The 22,210-nt window shown below is 37.9% G+C and overlaps 1 protein-coding gene across 1 annotated transcript in view; it reads right to left on the reverse strand.

Annotated features, from left to right (window-relative positions):
* Positions 1–5,217: 5,217 nt before the first annotated feature.
* Positions 5,218–22,210, reverse strand: part of LOC150088471 (uncharacterized) — a 410,148-nt gene continuing 393,155 nt past the window's right edge. The window contains exon 13 of the mRNA XM_090369533.1: positions 5,218–5,595. Coding sequence (XP_090225659.1) covers positions 5,322–5,595 — 274 coding nt within the window. The 3' untranslated portion in view covers positions 5,218–5,321. The remainder of the gene's footprint in view (positions 5,596–22,210) is intronic.

The following is a 22,210-nucleotide window of genomic DNA, read 5'->3' on the forward strand; positions in this document are numbered from 1 at the left end:
TGTGCGCGTAAGTTAAAGCAAAATAACTTCATTGTTTTGGCCATAATTCGTGTTTTTTTTTGTTTTTTTTTTCCAGAAGCCTATACCGAAAATGCATACGCGATTACTTGATAACCACAGTTCCATTTTATTTATAGGGCTAAACAAGAAAGTGTCTGGAATATTTTTATTACCGAGGCATGATAGATGGAAATATTTGGCTCAAGCGTTTCAATTTTTTTTTTTTTTTTTTTTTTACAGCGCATGTTCAATAAACGATCTAAGTGTATCTGCGTATTTTAGAAATTGGTTTTACTTCTAAAATGAAGAAAATTCTATTATGGAAAAAGAAACAATAATTACCACAAAAGCAATGCAGAAAACTTATATTACAAATTAGGTCACACTTTCGGGAAGGTGCGAATTTGCTATATGAATATCAAAATTAAAAGCAGAGTAAAGACGTATCCTATAGATATCAGGCTGCGTAGCAATCAGTCAGTGAAATACAATCCTTTTCGGAATTCACATCTGCTGATGTCCTTGGATTGAAATATTAGGCAATTAGGATATTTGGTATTCGGGTAGCAGACAATCTCACCTCGCTATAGTATAACCTTATTGTACTATATTAATTAGTTGCATTGGTTTCGCGATACATATATATTTTTTTTCTTTTTGCGTAAGTCTTGGAGACAATCTCGTTTTTTATAGTGAAGAAAATTCTTTGAAATATAGCCTGTGAAATCAAACACCAGAAAGCACACCTTGATAATTAAAATTTCATCAGATACGGCCCTCCGTTAAACTATAATAATCGAAATGTATCTGCATTTCTCGCAATTTTCTTCTTTTTGCATAATTTTTCTGATGTCAATTTAATACGAAAATTGTTTGTCTATTCTGTATGTTCTGCAAGTGATCGAAAAGCATCACACTGAAAATGTAATCGGGAATTATTCAGTTGCATGTGCAGTTTGAATTGTTATAGCAGTATATACTATATTACCAAAAGTAACGGCACATAAATTAAAAATAAATTATCTGTTTATACTCCGGGACGACCAAACGGTCAGAGGAGTTCACAAGATAGACAGAATACAAGAAACAGCACAGTATTCAGCAGTCACGGGCTTGAACCCCGGTCACTCAAGGCACGTGTACTTATGCACCCGCGCGCCTGACCACTAGGCTACGGCGGCCTCATCTGCATGTTTCAGAGAACCTTTTATTGATACAATATTTAATAAAGTAGCGGTCCACCTCTGGTCCTTAACTACGTACTACAGTATATCCTCGTCGAATCCAGTACGCAGTTAAGGCCTAAAATGCTTCGTTGGCCTAGCTCGAAGCCAAATTTCCAGTTCATCTCAAAATTGATGTTCTGAGCAGGTCAATGAAACTTTTGTCTGCCTGTGTCTTGAAACTATGTGCAACGTAGTGGAACATATTGCACTGTCAGGCTGAAACAGAAAAGGGTCCACTCCCCATAAGCTGCTAGTGCATAAAGAACGAAATTGTCCAGAATGTCAATATCTCAGGAGTTTCATTGTTCCAGGAATGATGAACAATAGTCCTAGCCGAACCACGAGAAACAACCCAATACCTCCACCAAACTTAAGAGTTGGGAGGCTAAACACAGGTAAATATCGTTCTCCGGGGTATCCGCTAAACCCAATAATGCCATTAGGTTGGAGAACTGCATCATGATTTGTCACTACATAACATAGCTTTACAATGTTTCACGAAACAATTAAAATGATGCTGTGCGCCAGGAACTAATATTAGTTCCTGTGGCCTCCTGAACTCCTGGTTGACAGCATTCGATGAGGACTGACGGATATACATACCGCTCTTCTGGGCAACCTTCGGTCTCTTTGTGCAATCTGCCCAAATGTTTCCGGGTTACATTAGCATCATGAACTTTCGATTTAGTGATTACGTCGCACACCGGTGATCTAGTTTGTTGCAGTTCTGCTGCACCACCCTACATGGAAGGAACATATCCCTGATGTGACATACTACGACGACTCCCTATTGGAAGTCGCTAGCTCAACGCTTCGATCAAGTTACAAGATTTCATTGATGTGCTTATTTCTAGGGTGAACACAGTCCTTTTTGGACGACAGATATGATTAATTTTTTCCCAAATCTCAGGTGAATCCGTGTACTTTTGGAAAATAGTGTATGTTGCGTAAGAAATTACCCTAGTGAAGTATACTGGGAATGGAAAACTTATTCCAGTACTGTGATATATATTTTTAAAATTTTATTAAATTTCGAAATTCCTTATTTCAATCACTGTTTTGTAAAATTATGGATTAATAATAAAAACACATCACAACCATATTTTGTAGAAAACCCTTTATTTACTTAACAGATCCATATACAAAGACAATTTTACACAATTCAATATATATATATAAAAAAAAAGAAAAAAGAAATAGATACAAGTGAAAGACGGTTTTTAATGCCATTTCCATAGATGTTATCTTTTAAAATTTGCTTCATACTATCGTTCTGAAACAGCAATTAGTGAATAATGACCAAATTGGTCATAACAGCTGTAAGAAATCGAGGCATCCATAAAGGTCTGTTACGCACTATATTTCACAATAAAAGTATATATCAAAAATAAAACGATTGATGAAAAGGCAAGAGAAATCGCTAATGCCGTGACTAGATCTAATCGATGATTTCAAGTGTATTAGTGATAATCACAGCTATCTAGAAGAAATGCTACTAATTCCTAAAGGAAAACAGAAAAATATATATATATCAAAATATATATATACACACCGTAATTTTCAGTGAAATCAAATTCCTTCTGACACGTTAAATGTAAAATAATATATTATAATATTGCTTTACAACATTACTGGTAAAATAAAACCTAGTAATTGTAATTCTCAATAAACTATCAGCTACAGATTTTAATTTTCGCTATAAACCAGTTTTTTTTTTTTTTTTTTAAATGGACAACCAGTAGGTTTCTCAAAAACAGATAAATATTTTAAAAAATCAACATATTTCTTTTTTTGTTTAAGTATGAAGTAGATAGTCTTCATATATAAAAATATAAATTTATTCCAATCGGTCTGTTTAACACCGCGAATGGTCGAACTCCAGTGATAGGTATAAAAAATGAATTTTTTTTTTTTTTAATTATCAGGGACTGTTCGACCTTTATGCAAGAGTAAACATGATTACATGCTTAAAGCATGAATTGCAATATATAGCCAAACCATTGCCAAAACTAAGCTTATGCAAAACTCCAACTCAGCACTGCTTTAATCCACGAATCTTTCTGAATAACAAAATGCATTTAAGAACTTGGACAAAAATAGAGATTTATGTATTTTTCGATATGAAACTTGCAATTAAAACATTTTGGTTCACAATAATTCTAGCCATAGGTAACTACAGTCGAAATCAATGTTTTTGGTATTAAAAATAATTTGATAAAGATATGAAAACTCTGTGAGAGAATATTTTTTTAAAAAATAGTTTTCTAAAGAAATCTCCACCAACCAAAGATCCTAAAGACACGTGCTCGAAAATGAGTTACCATTAAGCAACAACACTAGACACGTGCAGTTAGGTCACTCTTCATTATCATTAAATAATATTCCAGGGTTTCTACGATTATTCCGAAACTCATCGGGGACCGTAGCTGCTGAATATTGAATTTCAGGCAAGTGGAACTTGCACTGAGAGATTACAAAACATGGATTCATTTATCCATGTAAGTAACGCAATATTAATTAAATGCCCGGTCAGTGAAGAATGGTTTTCAGATCACAAGAAATGACATGATCATTATTTTGATGCATATATACAAGAATATACGGTGTGATACTGTTTAGGAGTTCAAGTCGAACTAAGTGCTTCAAATTATGATTTAATGTTTATAAAACCCATTTAACCAATTCCTTAGAATGAAATTCAAACTACCATTTTCATTTAATAAATGCGCTTACCAGTGAAAGCTGTTTTAATCATAAAGCAGGCTAGGTTTTGCACGAAGAAGCTATTGTACAGCGCTAATTCATTTAATATTATTTGTACAGACGCCGTATAAACGTACAAATTTTTAATATTTTCTTTTTTCAATATTGGTAAACATTTTTCTTTATCAATCTGCTCAATGAAGTGAAGTGTTTTCAATGAAATTAATTTTATATCCATGTATTAAAATATGATTATCAAACAATGCAAATCTATTTGAAGATGAGTACAATAATTACACTAAATGAGAGGTACAAATTACTGATAAAGCAATAAACGGCATTCATTAATGCATAAGTGGAAATAAATTTCTGGTATAGGACGATGACAAAGTATATACAAAACTTTCAACAACTAGGATATGAACCGGCAGTGTAGTTTCAGCTGAACAGCTGATATTCAAGTAATCCACGTATTAGGGAAAATGTGAGGCACAATACAATCGGATCTTTCAATTGGCTGACCTTCCCTGTGGGTGAGTGAGAAAAGGCAGCCTTATGGTCAAGTTTAAATTATAACTTTTCACTGCTTTGAAGTGTTATTAACAGCGGGATTCTCTCATTACTTAGAATAAATCTCTCTCTAGAAAAGAACGCTTTGATTTCATTTCATTCAATTCTATTATCGTTTAATGAATTTCTGCATTATCTGGACAAGTAATCGAAATTAGTGACTTTTCATACTAAACAAACCCATCTCATCCGAAATACGCCAACCTTTGATTTTTGACATGTCTATAGACGTATTTTAAATGTCCATCTATTTCTGAACAATTAAGACTTCATCATCGTCAGTTTAACTCTACCTCTTTAGATAAATAATAAAAATAAGATTAAAAATCAAACCATAACACACATTATTACTGTAGAGTATAAAAATTCCAATTATTCCCACTATTTTTTACTAGTCCTTCTCTAAACCGGTGCTATACATATTGCACTCTTTTAATCCATATAGAATTTAACATCTCGTATAAAAGAAAACTTAGGAAGCCATTTTTCCTTAAAGATAATGGCACAACTTATCCATTAATCTTTTTAATAATTAAAGAGAGGAGTTCAAAGCAGCAATTAGAAAAACGGTGTTAATTATCACAGTTAAACTGTATAATTACTAAAAAAAAAAACGTTATTTCAACAAAATTTTAAATGCATAATTTGAACTATCACAGCCAATACTTGTTCCTAACTCAGCCTAAAAAAAAAAAAAAAAAAAAAAACTAATGCCATTATCAGACAATCTCAGCACCAAGTAACAAGGACGGCATGAGAACGGAACTATTCTCACTAATGCTCAAGGCAAACAGCATTTTCTAACTCGTCTTCCCCCTCCCCTTAAATGGGAGGCGGTCCCCTAACATATCGGAGTTGAGGAGAAAAAGAGAAGTTAAAATTATTGAGAAAGTCACAACAGTGTGGCTCCAAGGCACAAGCTAAACAGTACAGAACCACAAGTGCTACTTGAATAGGCAGAGCTGCTCGAACCACGCGCCAAAACAAAGACGACCCCCCTTTCTTTCCGTTTTCCTCTTCGTCGTCTTCACTAGGAAATACGCGCTGATACTGAAGTTCGCAACTCTTCTCAGGTAACTCCTCGACCAAAGAGTCTCTGTAAAGAAAAGAAATAAAATTAGTCAATGTTCGTACTAAGAATAGAGGAATGCCTAGAACTGAATGAAGGAAAAGTTAGACACGAGGTTAAAGGCAACAAGGTGACTAAAATGAAAATAATAATTATATTTTAACCAGTAACTGGTATTTTATTTAAAAACAAATCTCCTTCACCGTTTAGGCAATTATCCCACCTGTACATCCCATTGTTTATATTGTGTTCATACAAGTCTCTTGGTTGCTATTAGCACCATTCACTTCATGCTATCTAGTGAAAAGCACTTACACCATTTATCATCCGGTCATTACGTGTAAGAAATTCATTTCATTCCTCATTACCGCATTAGATACTGAGACAATCTCATTCACAATACTGTTCATCGTTAAGACACTTGAGAACACAATTAACATACTTCCTATAATGCAATCTGTCATGGATGATGGTGTAGGCAAACCTAGGACTGATATCCTACTCTCTGGCCACTAAGAAATTGCAAAATTGTCCCGTACAAGTGGAAGCAAATTCTGACCCACAATTGTTTTCATTTAACTCTCAGAACACTACCTCACATTCATTTCAACCAGGGCGGGGCTTTCAACTGTTTTCAGCAATGATCACTTTGTCATCCAGCATAAGCTAATTTGGAAGAAGACAGACGCGGGTGGTAAACTATGAAATCAATGCCTTGCTGGGAAGCACTGTGAAGTCCTGCAGTATAGTGTTATCACTTGCTTGAAATGGTACGATTCAAATCCCGTATGACATAGAAGCAATTTTTAAAGACCTCGTACACCACTGTTGATTATTCGGCTTAACGTAGCCGAATGATCAACCACGGGTACAGTAGTACACGCGCTTGAGTTTATCATGGCGCGAACCAATATGATCACTAAATGCGGTATTGGTCTTGTATTTCTCTATCGTAAGTTCATTTAACCCTTTACCGTAGTCCCGAAATATACAAATAAAATAAATTTTTCTGTTTAATTTCCATATGCAATTTTCGAAGTGCGTACCAATAATGTTTTTCCGAGGAGGAAAATTTAAAAAAAAATTTAGTTTCTTTCTTCTTGCATATTTTAAAACGCTTGCAAAGACGCATATAAAATGACGTCACCAACAAAGAACACCAAGAGCAAATTTCACTTCTTGCCGCAGGACAATAACGGCCTATGCAAAGCTTATCCACAATGCATTGGTGATGTACAAAATGTCTAGTTAATGTGATACCAGATGCGCATCGTTGTATTCAGCTGTAAAACAGGCGGGGACCTAATTCAACTCACAAGTAAATTTGTGATAATGATAGGGAAGGAAGGGTGGGAAGTGTGAGGAGCAAGATACGGACTGCGGGCGGTACAAGTCCCACCTTTAGCCTACAATCTGCGTCAACGTCCGAATACAATGAAAGCAAGTAGACACGAAAGTCAAACGTAAAACCCAGCATATGAACTTTCTGAATATTTTCAAGCAAAATAGCTCGGAGGGAAAAAGTTTAAACTGTCAGAAAATGAAAATTGTCTGCAGCTATTATTAAACAAGCCATTAAAAATAATGGATGGTTTCTCTTGCTCCTTCGAATGGCCGTATAAGAAACTTTAAAAGAACTTTTTAAGAATCAGTGTGGTTATTTAAACACTGGGACATTTTTAACACGCATGATTGTTTTACCCTACATTCTTTCTCACTAAACGAAACATTATTTATCTATTTAGATAGTATTTATCTCTGACCCCTACTGAGGGGTGGGATTCCTGGACCTACTGTCCAGCACCATACCCTATCACTTTAACCAACAATTCCTACTTCTGTGGGGATGCCTTTATCATCTCCATCTTTCTATCACTATATTTCCCCCATCCATACACCCACTCTCCTTTACTGTTCCCACAGGCTACCCCAAACCCTCAGTTCTAGGGACGCCCAGCAGTAGCTAACAGATGAATCTGGCGTGCCTTTGCGCAGCCAGAGACGAGAGACAGGGGGACAATGAAACTCGTGTTTGTGCCCCCTTAGTTACTAAATCGCCCGATGTCGACCACTCAACACAAAACACCACACCTTCACATAGTCCAACACTACAAACAAACGGCCGGCCACGGCACTACCTCACCACAAGTTGACAAGTGGCAAATGGGGGAACCCTAGAATCCGCAAAAAACACCACTAATAATAATAAAAGTATTAATCTCTGTGGCAAACAAATTTAATTAGTATTAGTAATGGCCACATGGTGCAAGGAAGACTATGGCTTATGCTGCACCAGCCAAAAAATAAAAAAGAAAATAATAAATAATAACAATAAAATAACAAAAATAAAATAAAAATAAGAGAAAAGGAAAAAGATAACCTATGCGTCTCCCTTCCTCCCGTACGTGATTATCCAGCTGACCTTTGAATTTCCCAAAACTGTCAGCCTCTACCACCCATGCGGGTAACTTATTCCAGTAATAACTCGCTGGCTAAAATAAAACTTCCTGCAATCCAGTCTAAACATCTCCCCCCCCCGCAACTTGAAATTATGGCCCCTTGTTCTAGAATCATTTTTAACCGCCAAAATTTCGTCCTCATTCATTTTGCTTATGCCTCTCAGAGCCTTAAATACCCCAATCAAGTTTCCTTTTAAGGTGTCTAGTTTCCAAGCTCTGCATATTCGAAGTCTTTCCTCATATGGACGCCCTTTTGCCGATCTCACCACGCGAGTTACCCGACTTTGGACCCTTTCAAGAAGCACAATGTCTTACGTTAGGTGCGGTCTCCATACTTGAACACAGTATTCCAAGTGTGGTCTAACATAAGCCTTATATAATGGGATTATGACGTCCTTATCTCTACTCGCAATTGTTCGATAAATCATCGCTAGGACACCATGGGCCCTCCTTGCAACCAGTCTACAATGCTCGGAGAACTTCATATCTGACCGTATCGTAACACCCAAGTCCCTTTCCTCCACTACCGGCTTTAGTTCAACTCCACCAAGTGTATAAGTTATTTTGGGGTTATTGTTACCCAGGTGCAAAACCATACGCTTTGCTCGATTAAAGTATAACTGCCATAATTATCTCTTGCGTACATTTGGGAAACAACATGGCGTCAGACAGAAATGTATACATGACAGAATGAAGCGAAAATGCCTGATAAAGTTCCTCGTGAAATCTGATTTAGTTTAGTTGTTTTGTTTAGTGTTTAATGGCGCATTGGCACCTAAGGCCATAATGCGCCGTGAAATCTGAGAAAATGTAGCATACGCTATTCGACCGTCCCACAGAAGTGGCGCAATAAGTTTACAGAATCTTAAGGTGGGGGGAGTCGTAATAACACTAATCAACTTTTAGTGCACCGAGCTACAGATGACCGATGCATCAACACAAGGAATAGTACCGAAATAAGCTGGCTAGTTTCTTCTCCAGATAAGCGTCGGATCATTCTGATGCTTAATCAGTCCGCTTGCTCCGTAGTGTTCACTGCATTGTTACTGTTCGCCAAAAAAAGGAACCAAGAAGTAAAATTAAATGTTCTATTTATATTCCGGCACGACCACCAGAGGAGGAGGGCTGAGGAGTTGGTAATAAATCATGAATACAATCATTAATGATTTTTGTTCAAAGTTCAGCGTGTCACAGTTGAGTCAAAGGTTGCTGCGTTAAACTGAAGGAGATTGGATTGGTTTGGATTTTATTGGCGCATTAGCAACTAAGGCTATAATGCGCACTGAAGGAGGTGCCTGATTATTACAATGTATGGTAACGTGCGACGAGACATGGGTTTATCATTATACACTACTGTTTCTACTTGTATAATAAGACTTAAGTCTGTATTTTTACGGATAACTGATTGGAGATTTCTTAGCGCATCAGATGTGATTATTCATCGTATATTTTATCTGTACATTTGTGTTTAAGGGTCAATTTGCATGTTGTGTTAGCTGAAAAATCATACTCCTGCTTGAGAATAACTAATTACACTCGTGATTTTCGAGGGGGCCTTTAGGAATCGCTATATTACCTACCGTTCAGACACTATTTTTATTATTTTTTTTTAATAGAAGATGCAAATACAGTGCACGGCGCTTATTGCGATAATTTCGTAGCTCAAGTGATAGCAAACCGACGAAACAAAACTGCTCAGCGTTGTTTACTGATGCAGCCCGGAAATATGTAGATACAAAGGGGTACGTATGCAGAAAGAAAACATTAAAACCAAGCAGTATAAAATATTTTAATTTCAATGTTCATTTCGAGAAAGTAATTACTAAGAATGAAACTGTCATAAAGGCCACAGTAGCCGAGTGGCCATTCCAATGGGTGCATAAGTACACGTGCTTTCAGTGATTGGGGTTCAAACCCGTGACTACTAAAAACACGGTGCTGTTTCTTGCATTCTCTGTATCTGGCGAACTCCGGGACGACCACGCGGTGAGAGTGGTCGTCCCGGAGTATGCGCAGAAATTTTATTTTATTTTTTATATTTCTGGAAATTCATACAAACCATTAAAAACAACTAAAGAAAATATTAAAATCAATAATCAGGAAAGCGTTAATCCTCTATTGCAATGCAGTCAGGTTGTTAGAAGTACTGGGGGGGGCCTAACCGAGATTCAAGCCCGTGACTGCTAAATACGTTGCTATTCCTCCTATTCTCTGTATCTTGTGAACTTCTCTGGCTGTGTAGTTGTCCCGGAATATAAACATAAATTTTATTTATTTTATTTTTAAATTCCTTTCACGGAATAATGACGCCGACAACCATACGAACTACACGAAGCAACAGCAGTAACCGGACATGCAACTTAAAACAACTTTTCGGTTTATAATCTGGGTTGACAACATGGTCAAATGAGTTCACAAGACAGAGAATACAAGAAATACACTGAATTCAGCAGTCACACGGCCTTAAACCACAGTCACTCAGCACGTGTAGTTATGCACCCTCGCGCGTGATCACTCGGGGTACGCCGGCCTTGTCGGAGTTAAAAGGGATGATACGTAATCGTTTCCACTGCACATGCATAAACAGCGATAAGGCAAAAAAGCGATAGCATAAACCGAAGCAATGATTAGAATAAACGTTGTTTTTTTCTACGCATTAGTATACGTCTGATTGGGTCTTCATAAAAGTGATAACCTTAAACGAGTGATAACTTATCCGTGATCACAATAAGCGGCGTGCACTGTATATGAAAAGTATGTAAGAAAAGAGAAATCCTTTTATTGGCATTTATATCACATGATTTGAGGAACTTCTACATTGTCTCGGTCTACACTACAAAGCAGGACCTACTGCTTATTTCAGGGAAGTATGCAGGGGTTGGCAGAGTATTCTTAACTAATTCTTAACCAAAAATTTTAAATTAAAGAAACAAAACGTAGGAGGAGTTTAAAAAAAAAAAAAAAAAAAAAACTCAAAATCCTGGTCGCCATACACCCCTTACGACGTCACGTGGACCTGGTTGCCATGCCCCCCCCCTTACGATGACACCTAGATACGCAACTGGCTTATTTTATAGAGCAAAATTGCTATTTATGCTTTCCAGGCAGCGATTTTTCACGGAATCATTAACATGAAGTTTAAAGTAAACCCGAAATTTTAGGATTGCTTTCACAAGAAGTTCGCGATTCAGATGTTCTTTTTCTTGAGGAGTTCATTTGTCTTCTTTCAAAACTTCTTTTGGATCGTGAACTGGTTTTAGACAAGAGTCATTAGCACTGACTCGTGTCCAAAGCAACTCACCAATGATCGCTTGTCGTACTTTTCTTTTTTTTTAACTCTGAAAAGTGTCCATATAGCTTTTTCTCGCTAATTCTACTAGTCTAGTTAAACAATTACCAAAGGCAGCCAACGTGTACGAAAATGGTTCAAAATCTTTCTTATTTATTATTTTTTTTTATGTAAACTACAAACACGAGAGGTATTAGAACCTATAGTACTTAGTAACGTGCTTGGGTTGGAGGTTTTTTTTTTTTTTTTTTTTTTTGATTTGGTAGTTGTTGGCGCATCGGCTTCTGTGGCCATATTGCACCTCCCAAGGTTTTTGCTGTACTTTGATCCAAGCCCGAGGCGGGAATCGAACCCGCGACCTTGGGGTTGGAGGTTGAGAAGAGGAAAGAAGATATTTGTTGACATTGGACTTGAACTTCTGTAGATTGTAATTTTCAGGAAATACGTATGATGGAAGGTTGTTCCAGAAAACGGCAGTCGAATGAAAAGTCCAACCTCTTCTCAACCTTCAACCGTGCTTGGGTTGGAGGTTGAGAAGAGGAAAGAATATATTTGTTGACACTGGACTTGAACTTCTGTAGACTGTAATTTTCAGGAAATACGTACGAAGGAAGGTTGTTCCAGAAAACGGCAGTTGAATGAATAAACGAGGAAGATGAAAAGTTGGTTCTGTGAGTTTGAAGTTGGACAGTAAACGGATGTTGGCTGGTGGCGGCACGTGTTCGGACTGTTTTGAAATAGAGAGCGGGAATTAGAGAAGCCAATTCAGAAGAACAGTGCCCATGGAAGTATCTGTAGAAGAGGCATGCAGCAGAAACAGTACGTCTATGAGACAGCGAGTGGAGAGACTCTGTTAGAGATGAATCATTAATTAACCTAACTGCCCTCTTCTGAATGGAATCAAGAAGCCTGAGAGGTTTTGGGGGGCACCACACCAGTGTCAATCATCAATTGAAACTCTAAATTATCTTTCCTTTTAGAACTTCTTTCTAGATCATAGTAAACGTTCATCAAATATTCAACCACTTTCACAGGAAGGCAGGCAGCTCCGCTTTTCAGCACACAATGAATGAGACAAGGACAGCCTATTACCACCAAGTGCGTAATCCCCTCTTTTAATACCCTTGCTACTCTAGTTTTTGAGGCCTACCCATAACAGGGGAATTACCAACACTAAGCGACAAAGTTTTGTTAAAGGAATCCTGATTGCTTTCAGGTAGTTCAGAAATGGTGCCCAATGTTGTGCTTTGTAGAGTCACCTTTCCATGCTGGGGCAGCTGAAGGCAAGCTGCTTTCGATGTGACGATGTTTTTATTTATTTTTATTGTTTAAGGATAGGTATACAATGGAATATAACTTTGATTACTGCAATTGTAGCAATCAAAAGTGCACACTTTCCAGAACTGTCACTATCTCTCCTTTCCCTATCTGCATTTTCACTAACAATGCTCGCTGTTTTTGTTGTTCCCCAACTGTTCTCTCCCCCACCCCATGAGCCTGCAAGGTTAGCAGAACAGAGAGAAAGATTGATTTCCTCATTTGTCGTAACACTTCTTTATAATTTTACTGATAAAAGACATCCTGGGATGTCGAAAGCCACTACCATGTTTTATTTTTATATTATCTCTGTATACCGCACTGCTGGTTACAGTTATTAAAGAAGATCCTGAGAGATTCTCTAAGAGAAACGACGAGAATAAATTCGGCATGCATAACAACATCATCGTCGCTGAAATTCTACACGCTGTATTGTCTTTATCCTTATTTATTTGCAGATGTCTGATTACATTGGGTTTTCAGTCACTTGAAACTGAAAAATCACAATTAAAATACACGAAGAAAGCATGTTCCTTTTCCGATTTTCCATGAAATTTTACGTCGTATTTCTTCGGTATCTTACTGAAAAACGTTGCCAATTAGCTTCGCACCATAAAAGTACAAAAAGGAGGCAGCGTACACTAGCACACCTGATGGCCAATCCTTTAACGAAAATTTTTTTTTTTTTTTTAAATTCCCGATTTTAACGGAATTTTACTATTTTTTTCGCTAAAAGAAAAAGAGAGAAAAACTACGATACGACAATGAGACGGAGAAGGGCTCAAATAGAGTAAAAAATATTCTACGTTGTAAACCAGGAGAGTTGGCAGCTATGTAACAGGAACGATCTGTAGATGGTACAACTTGACGACCTCGAGACCCCTAAGGTGAAAGACTTACTGAGTTGCTTAGTGCTATGCCAAAATGAGCGACGGTTCAATTTATGCAAGTCCATTCCATTGTTAAAATTATTAATAAAAAGTAACCTCGGGTCAAGGAAACCAGTAAAGACTAGAATACCGCTGCTTTGGGAACAATTACTCTGTCGCGATTGCAAACACTTCATTATTGTTAATTAGCACTTAAAAGCAGCGTCTTTGTTAACCATAATATGTACGATAAGTTGACAGGAAATAACACCACAAATAAATCGCTTTCATTTTGGCCTGGCCCTTCAGGGTCAGGCTAGAATGCTGAGAAAGAATTGCAGAAGACTTACATGAGAAGAGATTTATCTGTTCACATAATGGTAGTGAGCTGCTCATCACATAAATAATATCTGTTAATTTATTGTTGCCGATTATTATTAAACCCTTTTCGTTATTCTGTTGATATACTCTTCTTGAAATCAGATGTAGGTGTATGGATGTCCTTGAACAGACAAATAAATTTTAGAGTTTAGTCACACTTTATTCAACTGTACGTCAAATTAGATTTCGATACTTTAGCTTCACCGGCCACTCGGCTGTCTCTCACGAATTAAGCATAAAGAACAATCGTCCAGAGAAAACGAGCCATATATTTTTTAAATACCACGGAGTTCTTCAAAATTTAACTTAAAACATACATCCTTAAAAAAGGCATTTTGAACTTACCACAAAATAGACAACCATTTAAAATGAGAATATTATTAAAAGTTCGAACAAAAGAGGAAATTCCTCTTCCGTAAGATCCTAAAGATGAGTGTGTGTGTTATGGGGGTTTAATGGCGCATAAGCTGCTGTGGCTATAATGCGCCTATTCACATGAAAATGCTAAACACAAAATTTAAGCATAGCTAAAAACCTAATTTAGGCATAACAGCTTGGTTGCGTTTACAGAGATACTTTAGAATTTATCATAAAGTCCAATTATTTTCAGATAAGAGAAAAACTCGTTGATGTTTGCATCATCTCCAATAATATGTTGCAATGTCATTGGTTCTCGTAGATTTCTCAGGGAACAGAGGACGGATGTTCTGTCCTGTTGATATTGAGGGCAGTCTATCAGAATATGTTTTACTGTTAAATTTTCTGAACAGTATGGACATTGAGGAGGATCTTCGCCTCTGAGCAGATGGAGGTGGGTCAGATATGTGTGTCCAATACGTGCCCGTGCAAGAACCACTTCTTCTCTTCGCACTGTTTTGGTGCTAGAGCGCCAATGCTTTGGATCCTGCTTCAACTGATAGAGTTTATTATTCTTTTGTGTGTGCCATAGCTCTTTCCACTTCGCGAAACCTGCTGTTCGTATGATGTGACAGTAGTCAGAGGCTGGAACCGGACTGGAGGTTAAATCAAAGGTTGACGGATTTTTAGCATTTTCATCAGCAAGTTCGTTACCCTTTATCCCCGAATGTGCTGGGATCCAGCAAAAGGTCACTGATTGATGACGTTCTTCAATTTGTAATAGGAGTCTTCCGATTTGATTTAACACAGGATGAGCCTTGTAGGAGGAGTTTTGCATTGCAGTTATTGAGCTGAGAGAGTCTGTGTATACAACATATTTTACAGATGGGTTGAGATTCAGGTTTTCTAAAGCTAATTTTATTGCATGAAGTTCTGCGGAGAAGCTGCTGTACTCAGGTGGAAGGGCAGCTGAGATGATAGTAGAGGGAAATACTGCCGCTGCTCCAACGGCTGAATGTGATTTGGAGCCATCAGTATATATGGGCAAAAAATCAACGTATTTCTGAATATGGCTTGCATGGAGTTGCTTCATATTGAGTGTTGGTAGACGATTCTTTCCCCATTTGTCAAGATAAGTATCGAAATATAACTGAGGAGGCGGAATCCATGGCGGTTGGGAGTAATTCATTAAATGTTGCCTGTTGAAAATCTGAACTTTCCAACTCTGCATTAACTCAATGAGGCGTAAGCCTGCTGGTCTTATTTTACTGGGTTTATTTCTATAGAGGTTTTGAAGTGGTGGATTAAAGAGGTATGGCTGAACAGGATGATGACCACAATTTTGTATTCGGGCTGCATACTTTAGAAGCAGCGTTTTTCTGCGGAGGTGAAGGGGGGGCTCATCAGCTTCAATGTACAAGCTATGAGTAGGAGATGTCCTGAAAGCACCAAGTGCAATCCGCAATGCGCTATGCTGTATAGGATCCAGCCATTTCAATGTACTCTTACGGGCGGAATCATAAAGAGGAGCACCATAATCCAATCGGGATCTGATCAATGCTCTATATAAGAGCAACAAAGATGTACGATCTGCTCCCCAAGACAAGGCAGATAAAGCTCTTAGTATGTTCAGCTTTTTGAGGCAGGATATACGCACAGATTTAATGTGCTCAAGGAAATTCAGTTTCCTGTCAAGGATTAAGCCCAAGAATTTGATGCTGTTAGTCACTGGAACAGTAAAGTTTTGCATCTGAAGTTCGGGATCTGTATGCATTTTCCGTTGATTACAAAAGTGGATTGCAACAGTTTTCTGCTGTGATAGATGATAGCCATTTAACTCTGCCCACCTTTGGACTTTATTTAAACATATCTGCAGCTGCCGTTCAATGGATCTCATATTCAGAGAATGGCAAGAAATAGAGAGATCATCGGCATAAAGGTAGGTCTCAACAGTATTTGGAAGATCTTTTGTGATGGAATCGATTCTTAGGGCAAACAGGGTTGCACTAAGTATGGACCCTTGTGGCACTCCTTCTTCCTGTAAAAATGTCATAGAAAGCGAGTTGCGGTATTGAACTTGGAACGAACGAGTCCTGAGAAAGTTCCTGATGAATATAGGAAGGTTGCCTCGTAGACCTAGAGCATGGAGGTCACTGAGAATGCCACGACGCCAGGTAGTATCAAATGCCTTTTCTATGTCTATGGAAACCATAACAAGATGTTCATTTTTCACAAAGGCATTACGAATTGCAAACTCAGCTTTGATCATGAGATCTAAGGAGGACCTGTTCTTTCGAAAGCCATGCTGATTATTGCTAATTAGTTGTTGCGTTTCGATGATCCAAACAAGGCGATTATGGATCATTTTTTCAAGTAATTTACCGAGGCAACTGGATAGAGAAATAGGTCTATAACTGTTAGGACTGGTAGGATCTTTACCGGGTTTCAAAAAGGCAAGAACTGTGGCATGATGCCAAGAGCTGGGATAAATGTTTTCCATAAATATCCGGTTATAATAGACCAGCAGTATTTGTAAATTTCTCTCACCAAGGTGTTGTAACATAATGTAAGAGATTCCATCTGGTCCAGCGGCACTGTTGCGTGTTGTTTTAATGACATGTATAAGTTCATGATATTGCAGAGGCTGATTATATGGAAGGAAAACTGAAGTTCGAAAGTTGATGGCTCGTTGTTCAGTCTGGGTCTTTATTTTCTGGAAATCCGGAGAATAATTTGATGCCGCAGAAACTTCGGCAAAAGTTTTAGCCAAGGCATTTGCAATGTCTTGAGGAGCAGATAGTTCTTGCCCATTCCATGAAAGAATTGGTGAAGGGGTGGTTGGAAATTTTCCAGAAATCTGCCTGATTTTCTTCCATATTAACCTGGAGTTAGTGTTTCTGTTTATGGTGGATGCAAACCGAATCCAAGAATTTTTCTTTGCTTCTCTTTGAGTGCGACGTGCTTTTGCTCTTAGTTTCTTGTAATTGATAAGATTAGCTGTGGTTGGGGATCTACGAAATAAATTCCACGCTTTATTTTTTAACTTCTTAGCTATTGTGCATTCTTGATTCCACCAATAGTTAAGGTGCCGTCGGGATTGGGGATTCGACAATGGAATCGAACATTTAGCTGCAGATATTATATGTGAAGTGATATACTCTGTGGCTTCATCTATCGACTGTGTTTGTATATATTGTTCATCCAGGGTGACAACTGATTGAAATTTGACCCAGTTGGCTTGAGAGAACTTCCATTTCCTGCAGGGTATGATTAATGGTGGTTGTGCAGTGAGCAGGTCGCAAATAATCGGAAAATGGTCGCTGCCCATGGGATCGTCTATAACAGACCATTCTATAATTGGATACAGAATCGGGGAACATATTGATAGATCGATTGCAGAGGTTTGTCCAGTTGGTAGTTGTATGTGAGTAGGTGCACCAGTATTAAGAACAGTAAGGTTTTCCTTATCCAGAAAGGTTTCAATTAAGCGGCCATGGATATCTAATTTTGTCGATCCCCATAAGGGGTTGTGGCCATTGAAATCACCCAAGAGACAGACAGGGGGTTCTAGTTGCATTAGCAGGTTTTCAAGGTCTTGGTAAGAGAAGGTATGACTTGGTGGGAGATAGACTGATACCAGTGTTAAAGCAATCTGGGTTATCAAACGTACGGCGACAACTTCAATTGTAGTTTGCAAAAAAATTTGCTTGGTCGGGATATTTGAGCTGACTAAGATGGCCACACCCCCACGGGCAGTATTTGAATTATTACGATCGTGCCGATAGATTACATAGTTCTTTATGTTGGTGGAAATTTGCGGAGTTAGATAGGTTTCCTGTAGACAGAAACCAACTGGAGAGTAGCGGTTAATTAAGACTTGAATATCGTTAAGGTTGCTACGAAATCCTCTACAATTCCATTGGAGAATGTAAGGCATTACTGATGTTTAGTAGAAGAAGCTGCTTCTGACTGTTTTTTTAATGTGACTGTCTTGTGACGTTCAGGCCTTGGTTTATCTTTTTTTGGGAATAATGGTCGACCGGTGTCCATTTCTTCTTCCGCATATATTTCTAAGATCGGTTCTTCCTGTCTGGATGAGTCAATAGTATCCATAGACGTTTCTTGGATATTCTTTTTTAAATTTGAGTTGCGATTATTCGGTATAGAAGAAATCACTGGGGAAGGAGAAGAAGTTGTAGCTGGTACTGTAAGTGCAGTATTACTTGCCTGGTTCAACTGTTTCGGGACATTGGACTGTTGCTGAGAGAGAACAGCCCGAGCCCAGTCAGAGATTGAGGTGGTAGAAGGGACTGTAACATCAGTTTGAGTGGCTACTGATTGATATTTTTGCGTAATATTGGCGTACGTACGTTTATTCATACTGGGAGCAATTAATTTCCGTGCTTCCTGAAAGCTCACTTTATTTTCAATCTTATATTTAACGATTTGCTTTTCAGTTTTCCATCTATCGCACGTCCTTGAGTAGGCAGGATGGTTTCCCTTACAGTTGGGACAAGTCATTTCTTTTGCCAAGCAGTCAGTTTGGGTGTGGTCAGCGGACCCACAATTAGGACAAACCTGGTTTCCTCTGCATGCCGTTTGAGAGTGGCCATACTTCTGGCACTTAAAACATCTCAATGGGTTAGGAATATATGGTCTAATGCGGCAGAGTAGGTAGCCTGCTTTTATCGATGGTGGTAGATTTGGCGTGTTAAAAGTTAGAATAATATTCCTTGTAGGTGTGAGTATATTTTCTCTTTTCACCATAATTCTTTTCACAGCAGTGACATTTTGATCTTGAAGCTCTTGTGTTAACTCCTCCTCCGTGACATTCAATAGATCCCAGCTGGATATAACACCCTTAGATGTATTTAGGGTGGCATGGGGAGAAACCTTTACTGGAATTCCAGCAAAACTTGTAAGTTTTAGCAGTTTCTCTGAATGTCTACTGTTCGCTGTTTCCAATAGCAGGTCGCCTGATTGTAATCTCCTGACTGTCTTAGGAGATCCTGCCAAACTTTCCAGTTGTTTCTGGATAAGGAACGGAGAGAGCTTACTGAGAGGCTGATCTGCAAGAGAGTGCATTATAAGAAATGCAGGACAATTTGTCGCTGAGGAAGTGGTTTTCAACCTCTTGGGTTGCGACGTATTATGGTCAGGGTCTAACTCTGGCCGAGAGCTTGTCGGCTCGAGAGGCGGAAAGGCATGTTGATCCATGTTTGCTCCTTTTAGTCCTTGGCAGATGAGCTTTTCTGCCAAGACTTCCGGCCCCGCCACGAGGAGGCAGGAGCAGTGCCCGGTGTGACCAAGCGTAGAGTATTAAGTGTTAGTAAAAGAAGTATGAAAAATAAAGAAAGGTAGCTTTTCTTTCTTGCTCTGTACAAGTACTTTTTGTGACAGTAGCTGATATAAAAAATAAATTTCTTAAGGGCAGTAACTTAATATAACTTTAAATCGCTTTTATATAATCACTTTTTAAGCACAGAGAAAACGCTCGATCACATTCGCTTGGCACCCGGGGCCTCCTAAAGATGACTAAATCACTAAATCACAAATGATTACCAAAAGCCCAAAAACATGAAATACGTTTATTTTTAAATGTTTTCTTTTTAACACAAATTAAGCTTATTTATAAAAATTTATATACTTGGTTTGAACTTCTTGACAAGCTACAATGGCCAACAATTCATTTGGCAAACTGGTACAAAGTGGAGTCAAATGCAATGCCAGACACTAAGCGTCAGTCACGTCCTTAAGACTGATTTCATGACCAGCAAGTCTGCAGACCGGTGCTGGTCGGTGGATTCCGGTCTCATATCCCAAATATTTATTTCACAAGAGATATGCGGGTAGAATAACTTTTACAATACGACAGTTTCTAGTGTAGAGTTTTCAGTTGCCTGTCTCCGAGCAAAAAAAAAAGCCCGGACATCCGTATCACAGCAATTCGCTCAGCCCTGCTTGAAGAAAACTGTGTGGTGGTGGTGAGGGAGAGTATTCTTCCCCATAATCGAGACTTCAATCCATTCACGCCTTCTTGGCGTTGTGGACAGGTTCGGACAGCCTCTGTGGTGTACTGCTCTTTTTATAATATGTATATATGGTCAAAGGACATAATCTACTTCAGTATGCTGCTTATCACACTTTTACTGTTGCGTTAAACCTCGCCAAAAACCACCTGCTTCTTGAAAAATATATGCTATAATCTTCTCCAAATGACAGACGCACAGTTGCAACTTCAAGTAAAATTACACACAATTCTTGTCGAAATTCCCTTTGATATGCACACAGCTCTTTTATGGTATTCAGTTTTCTCATTTATTAAAAATCCAGCCACAGACTCGTGCACTAAAGCAGACAAAGAGAAGACTATGTTGGGTAGTTCATTAAGGAAAAGCTGGTGGTACGATTACTTCAATATTAACTAACGTGTAGTTGTCGAAACAGTAAACCACACTTGAAACTGGAAGTATGAGTGTAACTGAAAACTGGGCACGATGAATAGTAGAGACTTTACAAAGCGAGAACTGGGAGTCACTGAAATCGAATGCTAATTTTGACATTTGGAAAGATGTGATAAAATAGATCTTTATCGCAGTGGGTCACAAACGTTGTATTATAAACAACGCAATCTGAAATACAGTTTCCAATTACAATTCCAAAGAAGCGATCTCTCCGGTGTCTTGTTTGTAAAGTCAATGTTCTGATTATTTTTTAAAACATTTTTGTTTTCCGCACGCTATTTTCGCTCGTAAAGGACACCACAGTCGAGTGATCAAACATGAGGGTAAATTTGTACAAGCGTTTCAATTGTCAGTAGTTCAAGGCCCCCCATGACTACTAAATACGGTGATGTTCTTGTATTCTCTCTATCTTGAAAATTTCTCAGATTATACGTGGCTGTCCCGAAGTATAAAACAGAACATTTATTAATTTATTCCTCATTTCATATGTAAAATTACTTTCTTCGACGACAGTATCAAACAGTATTACTTTTTGCATTGTTTTCTTGAAGATATATATATATATATATATATATATCTCCATTCTAGAAAATTATCCATCTCCTATAGTCGTTTCTGTTCTTGAAGCAATTTCTTTTGCAATTTGATGGTGCAGCTCCTTTCAACCTTTAATAGTTTCATTTAACTAACAGTGCCACAATAAAAGCTATATAGCATTTTTTAAAATATTTCCTCCATTTTTTTTTTTCAGTTGATTTAGACCAGCCGTTTCCAACTGGTGGTTAGCGAACCCCCAGGGGTTCGCGAAAGTGTTCCAGGGGTTTCGCATTAAACATTCTGTAAGGAGTCTGCTTAGAATTATATAGGTATGTTGTAAACTACAAAATAGTTTAATAATAATTTATGCGGTTCAGTTCAAAATTTATATTTAGTTGTGGTTTGGATCACGCGCCCTTAAATGTGCGTCAGGATGTTAGTGGAGGGAGGTGGGTGTTGAGTGCGAACGTGCCAATATGTATCGCACATTCGCCTGTGGTAAAAGGTTTATAAAACTATTATAACTAATAATAAACAAAGATAGAATACAGTAAAATAAAATTAAATATAAAGCAAAGAACTGCCAAAGAAAGAAACCACATCTCCAACAATTCCTTATAATTACTTTACTATCTTATAGTATATCACATCGGCCGCCGTAGTGTTCAGGCGCGCGGTGCATAAGTACACGAGCCTTGAGTGACCGGGGTTCAAGCCCAATATGGTGCTGTTTCTTGTATTCTGTCTATTTTGTGAACTCCTGACAGTTTGGTCGTCACAGAGTATAAAGAGAAAAATTATTTTATGTTAAATAAATGTTTTCCATACTTTTTTTTTTCATTCTCAAAGACATTATTATTAATTACCTATACTACATCTATGTATAGGTAATTAATAATAATTTTCTATTATAATTAATAATAATTTTCTATTATTACGCAATATCGTTTATAAAACGTAGTACTGGAA

This window comes from Mastigoproctus giganteus, chromosome 3 (assembly GCF_048544385.1).
Source record: "Mastigoproctus giganteus isolate SK-2022 chromosome 3, ASM4854438v1, whole genome shotgun sequence".
NCBI classification, from domain to species: Eukaryota; Metazoa; Arthropoda; class Arachnida; order Uropygi; family Thelyphonidae; genus Mastigoproctus; species Mastigoproctus giganteus.